Source organism: Nomascus leucogenys, chromosome 16 (assembly GCF_006542625.1).
Source record: "Nomascus leucogenys isolate Asia chromosome 16, Asia_NLE_v1, whole genome shotgun sequence".
Classification (NCBI taxonomy): domain Eukaryota; kingdom Metazoa; phylum Chordata; class Mammalia; order Primates; family Hylobatidae; genus Nomascus; species Nomascus leucogenys.
The window spans coordinates 47,563,498-47,578,643 of record NC_044396.1 but is presented as its reverse complement, the minus strand read 5'-3'; the positions used below and the strand labels follow the sequence as shown (position 1 = coordinate 47,578,643).

The 15,146-nt window shown below is 41.5% G+C and overlaps 1 protein-coding gene across 1 annotated transcript in view; it reads left to right on the top strand.

The window, feature by feature from the left end:
* Window positions 1-10,938: 10,938 nt before the first annotated feature.
* Window positions 10,939-15,146, top strand: part of TOX (thymocyte selection associated high mobility group box) — a 310,862-nt gene continuing 306,654 nt past the window's right edge. The window contains exon 1 of the mRNA XM_003256016.4: window positions 10,939-11,266. Within this exon, the coding sequence (XP_003256064.2) occupies window positions 11,165-11,266 (102 nt within the window). The 5' untranslated portion in view covers window positions 10,939-11,164. The remainder of the gene's footprint in view (window positions 11,267-15,146) is intronic.

The window sequence follows — 15,146 nt, the reverse complement described above, 5'->3', positions numbered from 1 at the left end:
TTGGAAAATGAGTTGGAGTTGGAGTTATGGAAGCAAATGGCCATACAGGAGAGGGTATAGAAAAGAGTTTGTGGACCTGAAGTCCAACACTGTGTCTGGCATAAAGTGAACACTCAAGTAGTGTTTGTTGAATGGATGGCTAACTGAGTGAGGGAACAGATGAATGTCTGCCATTCCCTCCTGGAAGGTACCCTATGACTCCCTGCTCCCTGGAGTTCTCTTATTTCTCTGTTTTTTTGTTTGTTTGTCTGTTTGTTTGTTTGTTTGTCATGCTGCTTTCTCTACCTGTTTTTTCTCTTCGTATGGATGTGCTCCAGCTGTTTATCCACCAAGACAAATAAAGCAGGATCCCTCAGCTCAAAGCCTTCACAATGTAATAGGGAACAAATTTATAAAGCTCCAAGAAAGTCAAGTAAGGTGAGGAATAAAGAGTGCTCAGTGAAATTGGCAGTTAGAAATTCAATGGAAGTCTTAGAACCGTTTCAATAGAAAGTAGTTCAGGAGCAGAAAACCAAACTGCAAACTGCTGTGGGTTGAAGAAAAAATGGGTGCAGTGAAGAAGAACAGATAGGGAATGAATTCAGGAAGTTTAGCAGCAATAAGATGGAAGGATATAGAGCTTTATCTGGAAGGGGAGGCAGTATTAAAAATTGTTTTAGTTGAGAGAGGACAGGGTGGGGGATAGGGATATGGAAAAGGTGAGTGCTCTTCAGTCCAAGAACCCAGGAAAGCATAAACAACATTGTCTTTTCCCTCAATGAACTAACTGTTTATTATAGAAAACACACATGCAAATTGATCAGAAAGGTACAGTCTGATGGATGTTAAGAGCAGCCTAGAACATGAAGAGTTGGAGGGTCTGGGAAGCCTTCCTGAACAAAATGATGATCTAATATCCAAGTTTATCCATTCTCCAAGAGAAATAAGAGCTCTTCATGCCAAGACCAGGGAAAAGGGCACACCAGGTAAAGGAAATAACAGAAATAACAGAAACCAGGCAGGGAAATTTTGCAAACATGAGCATTACAAGACATTTGTCAGATGTTTTCTCCCAGTCTGTAGAATGAATTTTCATTTAATTAACAGTGTCTTCTGAAAAGCAAGTTCTTAATTTTTCTAAATCCGATTTAATAAATTGCATTTTGTGTCCTAAGGAAGCTTTGTCTAACCCAGGTCCTGTATTTTCTTCTATTAGTTTTATGGCTTTTGCTTAAATGCAGATCTGTGCTCTGCTAATTTTTGTATGTGGAATGAAGTAAGGGTTTACTTTGCAAATGGATATCCAATAGTTCTAGCAGAATACGTTGAAAAACTATCATTTTCCCATTGAGTTACCTTGGCATCTTTATTGAAAATCAATTGACCATGTATATTTAGGTTTATTTCCAGACTTCTGTTTGATTGGTCTATAAATCCTTACATCAATAGCATGTGGTTTTCTTTATTGTAGCTTTAGAGTAAGTCTTCAAATCAAATGGTATAAGTCTTCCAACTTTATTCTTTTCCAAAGTGTTTTGGTCCTTTGCATTTTCATAAAAACTTTTAAAATAAACTTTTTTTATTTTCAACAAGAAGGCCTAAGATTTTTATTGAGATTTCATTGACTCAATAGATCATTGTGGGCAAAATGACATCTTAATTATATTGAGGCCCCCATACAATGAACATGGCATGTCTCTGTTTATCTTGGTCTTCTTCAGTTTCTTTCAGCATTGTTTTGTAATTTTTAGTGCACAAGTCTTGTATATATTCTGTGGAATTTATTCCTGTTTCATATTGTTGGCATTATAAATGATGTATTTTTCAATATCTAATTGTTTGTCATAGCATACAGAAATGTAATTATTTTTGTATACTGACCTTGTATTCTATAGTCTCTTTTAACTAATTTACTAGCCCTAGTAGCTTTCTCCCCCTAGGCTCTGAAAAAGAACTCACATCCTGAATATATTAAGAACTTATATAACTCAGTAATACGTGGACAAACAACCCAATTTTTAAAAGGTAAACGTTTTTAAAAGACTTTTCCTAATATTAAATGATTTGTCATTATACATCCACTAGGATGCCTGAACTTGACAAAACTGGTAGTGCCAAGTGTTGACAAGGATTTGGAGCAACCAAAACTCTCATACATTCTTAGTGGGAATGAAAGATGGCACAGTCACTTCTGAAATCAACTTGGCAGTTTCTTGTAAATTTAACATGCATTTACCATACAATCTAGCAGTCACATTGCTAGATATTTACTCAAAAGAAATGGAAACATATTTCCATACAAGTGTTTATACTTGGATTTTTATAGCTATTTTATTCATAATAATTAAAACAGGAAAGAGCCTACATGCTCCTCAACCAGCGAATGAATAAACAACATTGTGTTATACTGATGGTCTAATACTACTTAGTAACAAAAAGGAGCAAACTACTGATGGATATGACAACATGGATGAATTTCAAACACATTATTCTAAGGAAAAGAAACCAGACATAAAAGTTCATATATTGAATCATTAGATTTATAGAACGTTTTGGAAAAGACAAAACTAGAGTGACAAAAATTAGGTCAGTGGTTTCTGGGGATTGAAGACTGGGGGAGGATTGACTGCAAAGGGGTTCAGGAAAACTTTGTGAAAAGATGCAGTTTTTCTGCATTGTCATTGTAGCAGTGGTCCACAAATGCATCCATTTCTTAAAATTTATCAAATTTGTACATTTAATATCAGTGGTTTTATTGTAGGCAAATTATTCCTCTGTTTCAAAATAAGTCACAGTGAGTTTAGCTCACTACAAGTACGGGTCCATAATCTCTTATCTGACACCCTACAGACAAACGTGTTTTGAAATAAACATTTTTTTAACTTTTGAAAAGTTTTACAGAATATTACACACACCACATTTAATGTGAGATTTGAGGTAGTACCACATAATGGGACAGTAATATTCTGCAATAATACATATGAACATACATTGAGTAGGATCAATAAACTCTAAAGAGGCTTTTGTCAGTTCAGATTAGATGATGCCTCTAGGTTTTGCTGCCAATGTGTCACGACACAACTTTAAGTTTTCAGAACTTTTTGAATTTAGAGTTGCAATTTAGGGGCTGTGGTCCTGTTTAAGTAGTTTGCTATATTTTAAGATACTAAGGTTGGGGCTGAGAGGAAGGGGATTGTGGGGCTGGAAAAATATGAAGCTAAAGAGATAGGTAGATCACAGAGGGTAACAATACTCAATTTAATATTTTTCCAGGTATATTTACATTCAATAGCTACTAAAACAGATTTATAGAATTTTGGAAAAAGTAGTATTTGCTCTCTTTCTGTAGTAAGTGGTTCCTGCAATTGCTTATGGAATCCTTACTGTAACGCAAATAGTGTGTGAAAAATCCCATTGTTCATAAAATATTATAATCCAAATATACCAAAGTTAGGTCCTATATTAAAGCTCTTCAAGACTCCCCAGCAGAGAGTTCCAGCTCTTCAGTTAGAAGGACAACATTGCAATGATCAGAACCTCCTCCGTCTCCTCTCATGGTTCTCCTCCATCTGTCCTTTTCCTACTTCCACCTCAACACCTTAAAAATTATAGCAAATACTCAATTGATCTGGTTGTTCCCAAACTTTTCTTTGTTTTTGAAGCCTCTCCGACTCGGTTCATGCTCTTCTCTTGGCTTAAAGTGTTATTTTCTCTGTTCATTCTCTGACTAATTTCTAATCTAGAGATTACAAATGTGTATAAAGGCGACACAGAAAACATAAATGGGTAAAGCAGCCAAGAGCGGAAAAGGGAAGGGGAAGAAAAGGAGGATCCACAGCAACGAACATATATTGATAGTCACAGCACCTGACATACAGAGGACTCTTAATAATGGTTTCTTTAACTAAAGGTGATATTGAATTATAACAATACAGATGAGGCAACATAGAGAATATAAGACTACTGTAACTCTTCCTAAGCTGTCTTAATGCAGTGGAAGTGATTATATACTGTTACACCTTGAATCTGCATCAGTAGCATCCTAAATTAACTCTGGCTGAGACCAAGAAAAAGATTGCTAAGTTGTTGTCTTAGCTTAGGCTGTTATAACAAAATACCATAGACCGGGCAAATTTATTTTTCTCACAGTCCTGGAGACTGGAAGTCACAGGAATTTATTTTCCTACAGTCTTGGAGACTGAAAATCTAAGATCAAGGTGTCAGCATCACATGTTTCTGGGGTGGGCCCTCTTCCTGGCTTGTAGACAGCCACCTTTTGTGTTTTCACATGTCAGGGAGGGAGACAGCAATCTCTCTGGTGTCTTTTCACATAGGGCACTAATTCCAGCCTGGTGGCCTCATCCTCATGATCTTGTCTATACCTAATTATCAAAGTCCTATCTCCAGATACCATCACGTCAGAGTTGGAGCTTCAACAGGTGAATTGAATTTGGGAGAGACACAATTCAGAAGCAGTCATCTTCTTGCAAAGAGTAATATTTAAGGAACTGATGATACATGGGGTCATATATCCTATTGAAGAGATTCAAAGTCAGGTTCAAAGAGATTCTGCCCCTTTCCTCTAGGAACCTATAATCAGTATCAAACACATTAATAGAGACAGGCATATTCAAAAGCCAATAGGAATAAAATGGAAACATTAAAACAATACATGGGTAGACAGCTAATCACATTATGTAAAGGTCAAGCATAAGTGGATTTTTAGTGGAAGGAAACAGTACCTATTCCTGGGGGAGATCGGGTAGGGGGAGGGTGCAGAGTCACATTTACCCACACAACCCTGGAAGATTTCACGGGAGAATTCGGAATTCAGCAACGGCCATCAGCCTGATTGGGAATCTAGGGTATTTCTTGTCTGAAAAATGTGTGAATTTTGACTTAGTGAATGCCATGCATTAAAATATATGATAGTAAGGCAGGAGGACTCCTTTTGTTTTATCTTTGGCTCTGAGGTCATCCTAAAAGACCATCCCTATCATGTGAGACTTTCCTTTTACAAATGTAACACTCTAAAAATGTGTTAATTATTTTGATTTTTAGTTTTATGTCATGTCTTAAATTTTGCCTGCAAAATCAGATGTGTTATTTTTGTGTGTAACGAAAGTCCTTGAAAATATTCATCAACAAGTCATAATATAAAGGGAAGCATTTATTGACTTCAAATAACTGTAAGAGATTATTTAGCTCACATCTGGCTGAACTTCCCTATACGTTATCCAAAATTTATGAGTACATGTCTTTTAGATAATCAGAGCTAAGTTCAAACTATCAGCCCACTCGATCTTATATAAGGAAAGCATACTCAAGAAGGGTGTCAGTGGATGTGCAGGTGAATTCACAAACTTTGGTTGCAGAGATTTTTAAATCAGTCCTACTGAGAGCCGACACCTCTCCTTTGGCAATACATTTAAGCTTACACTAGGAAAAATTCTTTTCGTGCGGGCTTAGTCCTCCATGTTCTAGTATTAAAATCCAATTCCTCATGTCATATCTTCAGTGCAGGTGTTCTTTCCCTGTTGCTTGTGAAAGAGCTCCGGATATATATGATTTGAAGACGTTACATTGCCTCTCAGTATTGTTCTCCCTAAACAGGTCCTTTAATCTTTCTTAAAGGTCTTATTTTCTGATCCTTTAATCATCTCTGTGTAAGAAATTTAAGTTCCCATTCCTCTTTGTCTCATTCTGGATGTGGGCACTTACTAATGTAGGTCCTGTGAGCTCTCTTTATATTTTTCCACCACAGTATTACCTTTGCTGTTTAAATTGAAATGGTGCTGTTCACTCATCCTATCATTTTGAAAAACAGTATCAAAATATGGCTGTGAATCCATTTCAAAATAAGATGTAGAGTGTACAAATAAACCAGAATTATCTTTCCTTTGTATTACTCTGGTTTTCTTTTGGGCCCCACTTCACAGGAAAATATGAGCCTTGATTATCCATTCTTACCAAAATATCATTTACTAAGGCAGGAATATTAACTCAGGTAAGCAAAATGATTGTTTCTTTCATCTCAGCAATTCCACACTTACTCCCCTACCAATTGACTTTTTATAGAATATTAGTTTGCATTAAAAAATCCATTTAATTGCATTGGAAAAACACTTCACTGCCACGCTCCAGGCCGATACCATGTTGCAGCTGCTCCTATTTAAGGGATAATTGTAGCCTCACTCTTCTACAAGGAACTAATTCTGATTTTGAAAGGATTTGTCCTCATAGTTTATCCTGATGAGAGAGGACTGGATTATTGCCGTGTAAAATAGCTGAATAGTCCTATTATAGCTATTATGTCACAAATGTTGTGTATTGTTGAAGATCAAAGTACTGTACCACACTCAATGGTGAAATGTACAAGCATGGCACACTTCCCAAATTATGTAAAAAATACTGCATGTTATGAGTCATTTAGTACCATGTGAGCTATCTGTGGACCTGTATCATTTCCCTCAAACTTTCCTCATCATTCTGAAATCCTTTATTTTCTGGTTGAAAGACTTACAATCTAGTCATTTCTCACTAGTGTCCCCAGGAAATAAACTTTAGTACTCTGCGTTCTTCCATTGAAAGATATTACTTATTGCATATCATTCCATTTTACATTTAAATTACCTTAGAAAAATGTTAAATAACCCTGGACAACAGTAAATACTAACTGGTAAATTGAGAACATGTAAACATTTCCCATCAAAACCATTAATGATTTCCTTTTGAATTTAAGATGTGTAGCACTCAGGATTGGCTAGATTCTAAGGAAACAAACAGCTACTTCACCCTGTAACCTCATTGGGTATACACATGTCTAAGGAGGGCTTAAAATCCTAGGTGGGCCATATAAGATATAAAATGAATGGTATTTTAAAAGAATGAGGCTTTCTTTTCCCTAGAAATATTGCGACATCACCTGTCACTGGAAAACTAGCCTGTAAGTCAGAAGGGCCAGTGAAGGGCTAAATATTAATTCAGTTATACAATATGGCAGGCTTTGATTTTAGTTTTAATATCTGGCATTTCAAAATCAACCCTTCTATATGACATTTCATTCTCATGTGCATCTATAGAGGGCTTCAATCTTTGAAGAAAAACTAACTCCAAAATCTAGCAAAGAATGCCTGCCAGGAAGTACCATGGTTTGTTGAATAATTTTTATAAGACTCTTGTAAATCACAGATAGGATTAACTGTCTAAAAGCTATTTTCCCCAAAGTAATGCATTCTGTATGTGATTTGGAGACATTACTGCAAGATTTAGGACTTAACCTACATAATACAAAGAATCAGCAGACATAAAATGTGGTCACTGAAAACAAGTATAAATTTGAAAACATAACAATTTGTGAAACTATAATTAAAATGAAGATGGACAATGTTGAGGGAACAAAATCAAATGCTCCGTGTGGTTTGTAATTACTGATGAGGCTTTCCAAAGTAATCTGGAAAATTAAATAAGACAGCGAAATTCAACGTAAAGAAATTAGGACCAAGTCCATGATATAGTAGGCATTTCACAAGTAGGTACTGATAGCATTACATCAGCACTAGTAAAGAGACGTTTTGTTTACAGGCACTCATTTTCTGGTAACTAGAGTACAAATAGTTCCTAGGTCAGATGAATAAACTGTAACCTGGACCTTTACAAGTCATGCAAGTTTACTGAGAGTAAATGGGCAAATTGCCAACTCCATCTCTCAAAGGCAGTGTAGTTGATGAGGTTTTGGGAGTGGTGATCCTCAGTGTCCTCTTACGGGGATCAACACAAAATGACAGTCCAGCCTATTTACTATAATTTCATACTTTTAACATTTCCTTTGTTAAGGACTGTTTCCTTCTAGACTACCTTATCTTTCCTTTTAGGCCAGTGGTTCTCAATCTTTTCTGAAAACTAAAGCCACTGGAGAGCTTTTAAAAATTCCTGTGCTCAGGCCCTACCCGAAAAGAACTGAATCAGAATCTATCTGGGTGGGGCTCTGGCATGAGTATTTTTCGAAACTGCTAAGATGACTTCACTGACCAGACTAGGTTGGAAAATACTACTCTGAAAGACTACATCTAGAGCAGGAACCATTTTAAGTAACGTGTTTTTGTATTTTAAACCTATAAATAATACATAGCATTAGTGTTTTTCACCACACTGTCTGTTGATTAATGTATAAATGAATGAGTAAATGGACAACTATTTTATTTACCCATGATGTGGAGTTGAATGTCCAGGAAACTGAAAGGTATTACAATGATGCTCTACTATTTTATTTTCTAAATTAAGAAGATTTGCTCAGAGGTTTAGACATTCAACTTTCCCCAACTTTTAGTAGAAATACATTCATTTAGCTTTTGATGGGCCTTGGATACAGCATTATAAAGTGAGCACTTTTTCAGATTACACTGAGATGGCCTCTCTTTGTATAAGTGGCTAGAAGTAAGAACTTTTTCCCCCAGTAGCTCATAGTCCCACCTATCACACCATGCCATGTACAGAATACCACTTTGACTCCATACACTCCGATGGAAGAAACCAGACTCTTGATTATGTAGAGGAATGCACAGGTCTCATGCATTTGGATTTTCCCTTAAAGAAGAGAAAACTGGTAGGTCTGTAGAGCAAAGCAGGAGATATCATTATCTCCCAGGTGTCAAGATGCAGATAATGGTATTGTTCCAGTCTTGAACCATTTCATTTCATCTTCCTGATGTTCACAAGGCCATCAAACAGACATCAATGATGAATTCCAAGAAAGTTTTATTTTTAAAAATCAAGTTTTGATATAATAAATGTTGGATTGAGGATAGAAATTTAAGCTGAGAAATGTTTAATTTCTCAAGAAAGTTTTATTTTTAAAAATCAAGTTTTGATATAATAAATGTTGGATTGAGGATAGAAATTTAAGCTGAGAAATGTTTAATTTGGACCTAAAAAGTTTATTATTACTACTATTATTGTGGAAGGAAATACATATAGGCACATTTTAGTATCTATAACAGTATTTGGAAAGCTGTTATGAAACACAAAACTTCATTTAAATTTTATTATAAAGACCTTTATTAGGAGAAAGGACGTATTTTCTATTTCTTACTTTTATTTCGTGCCTTAAAGGACTTGTGAATGTATAGAATAATTATTTTTTCTTACTGCTTCCTCTTTGCAACCCAATCTCCACCATGTCAATCGTGAAGGTAGGAAGAAAGCTGTATTTCTGTTACTTTTAAAAATGATAACGAGAAGAAATTAAAACAATGGCTTAAGAGAAAGAGGATGTAAGGAGTACAAAGCAAAACTTAACAAAGAGTTAGTAAAGGAACTTGCATTGACAATTCACTCAGCCATGTTAATTTTATCATTAATATTGTCTTCATAATTTTTTTTTCCAGGTCTCTCTGCTTGTATTTGCCTGGTGCTCCGAAATGCACGGGAAGAGACAGCTATGGGAAAGTTGCGCAGAGCAGTTGGCAATCAACATGTCCTAGAAGGGTGTGTGGAGTAGCAAAACAAGTGGAACGGATGAAGAACTTCCAAGCTCCTTTGCAGAGTTTTGGGCCCTAGTGTGCAGGGCTGCTCCCTCATGAGATGGAGGTAAATGTCGCCCACTCCTACTTGGACCTCCCACCGAGAACACTGCTGTTGGACAGCAGCCAAGAGACCCCAAATTCTCCCAACCTCCAGGACACGGCAAGTTGCAAGTTTTCGAGTTGGGGAGGCAAAGCGGGAAAACATGATTGGCGATTTCCTCCTGCCACTCACCGACCGGAGAAATGGGGAGGCCGACTCCAGGTCTTTCGTGGACTGCCAAGAGCCCTGTAGGGCGCCCAGCTATAAAAAGAGAAGAATCCCATGAAGGGCAACAAGCAAACTCATATGTTATCCCTTCAGCCGGATTGTGTGCTGATGATTGTTTCCCTATTTACACTTCGAATCACTCCTGTGGTCTTTTGTGAGTCCCCAAGGCAGCCTCAGCCTTCGCAAACCGTCCAGTGGGGCACGAATCTCGGAGGGGTGCGGGCTGCAGGCGGGAGAGAGAAACCAAAGAGGGGCGGCTTTTCCAGGCCGTCCACCCCCAGGCGAGCAGGTCCTCACCCTTCGATCTGCTCGAGTCCCTCGGACAGTTGCCCACTCACAGCGTGCAAAGGGGTCGCATTCCCTGTGGGTTCTCCGCCCCCAGGATCGGCGCTGCGCAGGAAAGTCACCTCCACTACGGCCCGGGAGTAGGGAGGGGAGCACAGTGACAGGGTTGGGGAATAGCCGAGGAGAAGTGTGGGGGTCGCGGAGATAGGGGTGGGGACGGCCGCGGAGGGGGCGGTGGGAGTGGGGTGGGGCCGGGGAGAGACGGGGGCGGGGCTGCGGGGCGGGGTGCGCCACAGCGCCCCCTCGCTGCGCGCTCCCCACGGTGCCCTGAGGCCGCCGGTGGCTCTGGCTAGGCGGCCCCTTTGTGTGCGACGCGCTGGCCCCGAGGAGCGCGGCACGGGCACAGGCACAGCGGAGGCCTCCCAGGGTCCCACCGCTTCTGTCCCAGCCGGGCCGTGCTCTCCTCCTTCTCCTCCGCTCCTCCTTTCTCTGGTTCCCGGCCTCCGGCTCCGAACAGCAGCCATTGGGCCGTGAGGAGCCCGCGTCCGGCCGCGCTCCCTACCCCGCCCGGCCCGGGACGCTCGCCCCCCTCCCGCCCTGTCCCCTCTGGATCCCCGCCCCACCCCCCCGCCCCCCACATCCCGGGCCTCCAAGGTGGAGAAAATAAACTATAAGCAGAACAACTCAGAGTCTCCAATAAAACGCCCAGTACCTAGAGCCCGAGCGCGTGTGCCGGGCTGCGAGGGGCGCGGGAGGCGGGGATGGGGGGGCGGGCGGGGGGACAATGAGCGCATGAAGTTACCTGCCCGGCGGCGGCGGCGGCAGCGGCGGCGGCGGGACCGAGAGGCGGCGGTGGAGCAGGCTGCGCGCTCGGCGCCGACGGGTGCGCGCCGCGGCTTGGGGGAGAGTTGAGCGCTTTTCCCCCCTCTTTTTTTTTTTTTTTTTTTCCCTCTTCTTCTTAAACAAACCACAAACGGATGTGAGGGAAGGAAGGTGTTTCTTTTACTCCTGAGCCCAGACACCTCACTCTGTTCCGTCTAAGCTTGTTTTGCTGAACACTTTTTTTAAAAAAGGAAAAAGAAAAGGAGTTGCTTGATGTGAGAGTGAAATGGACGTAAGATTTTATCCACCTCCAGCCCAGCCCGCCGCTGCGCCCGACGCTCCCTGTCTGGGACCTTCTCCCTGCCTGGACCCCTACTATTGCAACAAGGTGAACGCTCTGCTTTTGTTTCCACCGTGTTCTTGCTGCTTGATCCCGGGAGGGGGGCGGCGGTGGCCGGGCCGCGGCGGGGCCGGCTTGGCGGAGGCCGGTCCCGGGCGCGCTCGGCTCGCAGCCCGCTGCAGCCTGCGTGCGCTTGGGTAGTAAATATTGTGGAGTAGCTCGGGGGCTTGCCAAACACCGCGATTGTGCGGAAAGTGACACGATTTGCTCGGATTCTTTCCTTCCTGCTGTTCGCGACTAAGGATCCCTGCCTAGGTTTGCCGGGGGGCGTTTAAAAAAATAATAAGAGAAAACCGTGGAATACTTTGGGGGTGTGTCTGGGGTCCAGGAACGGAGGCAGAGTAAGAGAATTCAGTTTATTTCCCAGTTCCCCCTTCTCTCTCCCTCCCTCTCCCGGGCAGTGGGGGCTCGTGGCACCACTTCCCTTCTCCGGATTAGTTGCCAGGGGAGCAGCCGGGAGTCGGGGTGCAGGGACCCGGGAGGCGCCCCTGCCCCCCACAGGGAAAACTGCCCCACAACTCTTTTGTTTTCCCAAAGCGGTTCCGGCAGCCGAGCCCGGCTTCGGACACAGGTCCGCGGGCCAGAGCACAGCGGGGTAGTTGGGTCAAGGTTTGGGGAACAGCTCCTGTTTTAGGGGTGCGCGCGGAAATTGCAAGTTTGTTGGGAGCCGGGCGAGCACGTCGCGTTCAAGTCCAAAGCTCCCGCACTCGCAGAGCAGGGTCCGCGGCTGAGCTGTACCCACGGCCCGCTGACCTCGGGTGCCAGGGCCGCGGGGGCCCGGGGAAAGGCGGATCATGCCGGTGACCCGGAGGTGGGGCGCTGGCCTGGGCTGCTGCCGAGTTCGGCTGGGTCCACCTATAGGACAGTCAGGGGGTACGAGGGAGGGGGTTACTCTCCCGGCTTCTCGATCTCTCTCATCCCCGAGAGGGAGGACACGTAGGGACCGGTCCCCCAGAGTGGTCGCAGGGGCACGACTGCCCACGCCTAGGGCTAGTTGGACCTGTGTATGCAGTCCCGTTGGATGAACGCCGGTAGAGAGAATTGAGTTCTCTAAAACGCTGGGCGGGCCTTTTAGACGCCCAGTTCTCGCTTGGTGATAAATCCGCCTGATACTCACAGCCCCTGCAGGCACATCCATGACGACCCTCGGTGTATTCCAGGGAAAAATCGTTGAGACTCCCAACATATGCCTGGTGGCGAGTGATCACCAAACGGCTTTTTTACCTGATACAGAGATATTTAGTGCGCTGCCTTCTCAGCCCCTGGACTCCCCACCACGCGACTGAGTCGCAGTTCCGAGTCTTGGACAGTGTTGACACACAGGCAGGCTCTCACACACACACTTCCCCGTGGAGAAGCTCCTCGATGCTGTGTCCAGTGTAAGATCCACTCAAAGGACTGTGCTGTGTGCCGATGGTGTTTAGGCAAGTTAGAAAAGAGGGACATCCAGTCTTGAGCAAGGCAGAGGGCTTCCATTGTACACGGAGCCCTTCAGCTAGGGGCAAGTTGAAAGGTACGGGGAACTTTGGCAAGCGCAGAGGAGTTTGTGTGATGAAGTTTCATTATTTGCTGGTGACATAGTTCTTTTAGTCTAAAATCTGTTTTGTCTGTACACTCAAGTATTGTGTTACGTTTTATTTTGCTTATGACACCAATACTACTGCTGATAAAAAATAATAAAGTTGCAGCCCTATCTTGGAGAGTAAAGACGTATTCCACTACTTACCGGAACCAAAAGCTCAGAACTATTTTGGCAATGAGACTGGACAAATCTTATTAAGTTTATCAGTGATTTTAGGCCCCAAAAAGAAGTTAATGACTTGGATATACATTTCACTCCTCGTTCTTGTGATAAGTAGGGTCAGATTTAATTTAAAAGTTAAATGCTTTGGAAAATCAGGAATTACTTCAATATATTAAATCATTTTCCAATTAAGTGCTTTAAATAATTTTAGTGGGTTGTGCTGTGAATTGAATAAATTAATTTAGAAAGTATTCAGAGTTTCTTTACTAGCTCATTGAAGTTCCTTTTAAGTCACCCCGTGTATAAGAAGCAAACTGTTCTTTTTAAATGCAAATTAGGCACCCTTTCTATAGACTAGTTGCGAGTCTTCTATTTAACTTATCCAGAGAATAATAGATTTTTTAAAATGCAAAGTCGTAAGACATGTTTCTAATAGTAGAAGAAGACTTCATGGAAATGTTTCTCCAGGGACATCTCTGGCCCGTCTCTGTGTAGCAGTCCATCAAATATATTTGTCACTGGTCCCTGATTATATTAAATGTACTGGATAGTTTTCTAGGCCTCACAAATCCCAGGCACTTGAGTTTTTTCACTCCACCATGATTAGCATTGGTACAAAATTTCTGTCCAGCTCCACAATTGTAGTTGTGCATAATGCAGCCAACTAGCATTTGTTTTTGCAATGACATGAGTGGATTTGCAGGGAAATGGAAGAAGGACAGAAGTTTGGAAAAGGTGAAGTAAGAAATCTGTGCCTACATTTATTAAAACAAGTTGGATCAGACATCCCCAAAAGAACAATACTGCAAAGTAAATCTTGCTTCCTTCGGAGGCATAATGAATATGTAGTTTATTACAAATAGCAGTCAGTTTGTCAGGTGATTTGTTTTTAATAGGGTGATAAGATCATAAATTACTAATTATCTTTATTTTAAACCTGTCAACACTTTGCTTATTTAAAGTTGGTGTGCTAAATCCCAGCGGAACCGGTATCTATCTGTGCTTTAGAATCCTACAACTGTAGCTACAGTTTCCCAGTGACATTTTTTTCAATGTCAGAAGAGACTCTAATGGAGAAAATGAATATTCTCTTCCTGAAGCTTTCTAAACTAAAATTTGATTGTTTTACTCTGCTGACACTTTCCGGCACTGCTGCTCTATAGATTGCCAAAACACTACTTACATTTTTCAGTTAATAAACTCTGGAGGAGGCATTTTTGGAAACGGTTTAATCTAGTATTGCTCTATTGTAAGACTAATATGCGTTATGAACATATCACTATGCAAAGTGGCCTCCATTTTCACATAGCCCGTTGTGGGAACAATGCGAATGATGTTGGTTAAGGCAAGTGTGTGAGGCATCTCTTATACAAACAGCCAGAACGGATGGCGTGTTGCTGTATATAGGTCAGTGTTGGAAATAGCAGTGTAGCTCATAGACTGGACAGACACATGGAGGCTGGAGTTAACAGTATTCACCTCTTGCAGCCTAATGCATGGTTATATTTCAGACATTGAAAGATGAGTACCATAGTGGAGTTTCATCTAATTAGACTATTTTAAGTAACATTGTATCCCTTCATTGAGCTGAATGCTACCAAAATAAATTGGATTAAATGAGCTTACAGTTGGAGTTCTGTAGTGATATAGTCTTATTTTCTATTCTAGTTAAAGATGTCAGATCATCAGTTTAAATATATACCTACAGAGTAATAACAGTTCTTTTCAGTTTCTTAGTGCAGCGTCATTTCCAAAGATTGTTTTCACTGGTTTTATGCTAAGATAGGGACAAAGAAGTGGTACTTTTTCATTTTTACAACGATGTGATGTGTTCAGTTATTGCTCAGTATCTGCCCACATAAGGAGCAGTAATACAATTATGTTATGACATGGCTAATGACAGGGATGGTGACCTCGGCCTGCAGTGGGAGGAGAAATAATGGGCTTCACTGTTCTCAGTGGTTGCCTTTATGGAATCATGTCCTGAATCTTTCTTTGGTTGATTTAGAAACAGGGAAGTCCAAAATACAAACCCATGCTTCATGCTGGTGATATACAGAGTGAAGAATAATGGGCATTGGAATATTCAGCTTTTATCATTGAAATGAGGAAGGACAGTGTACA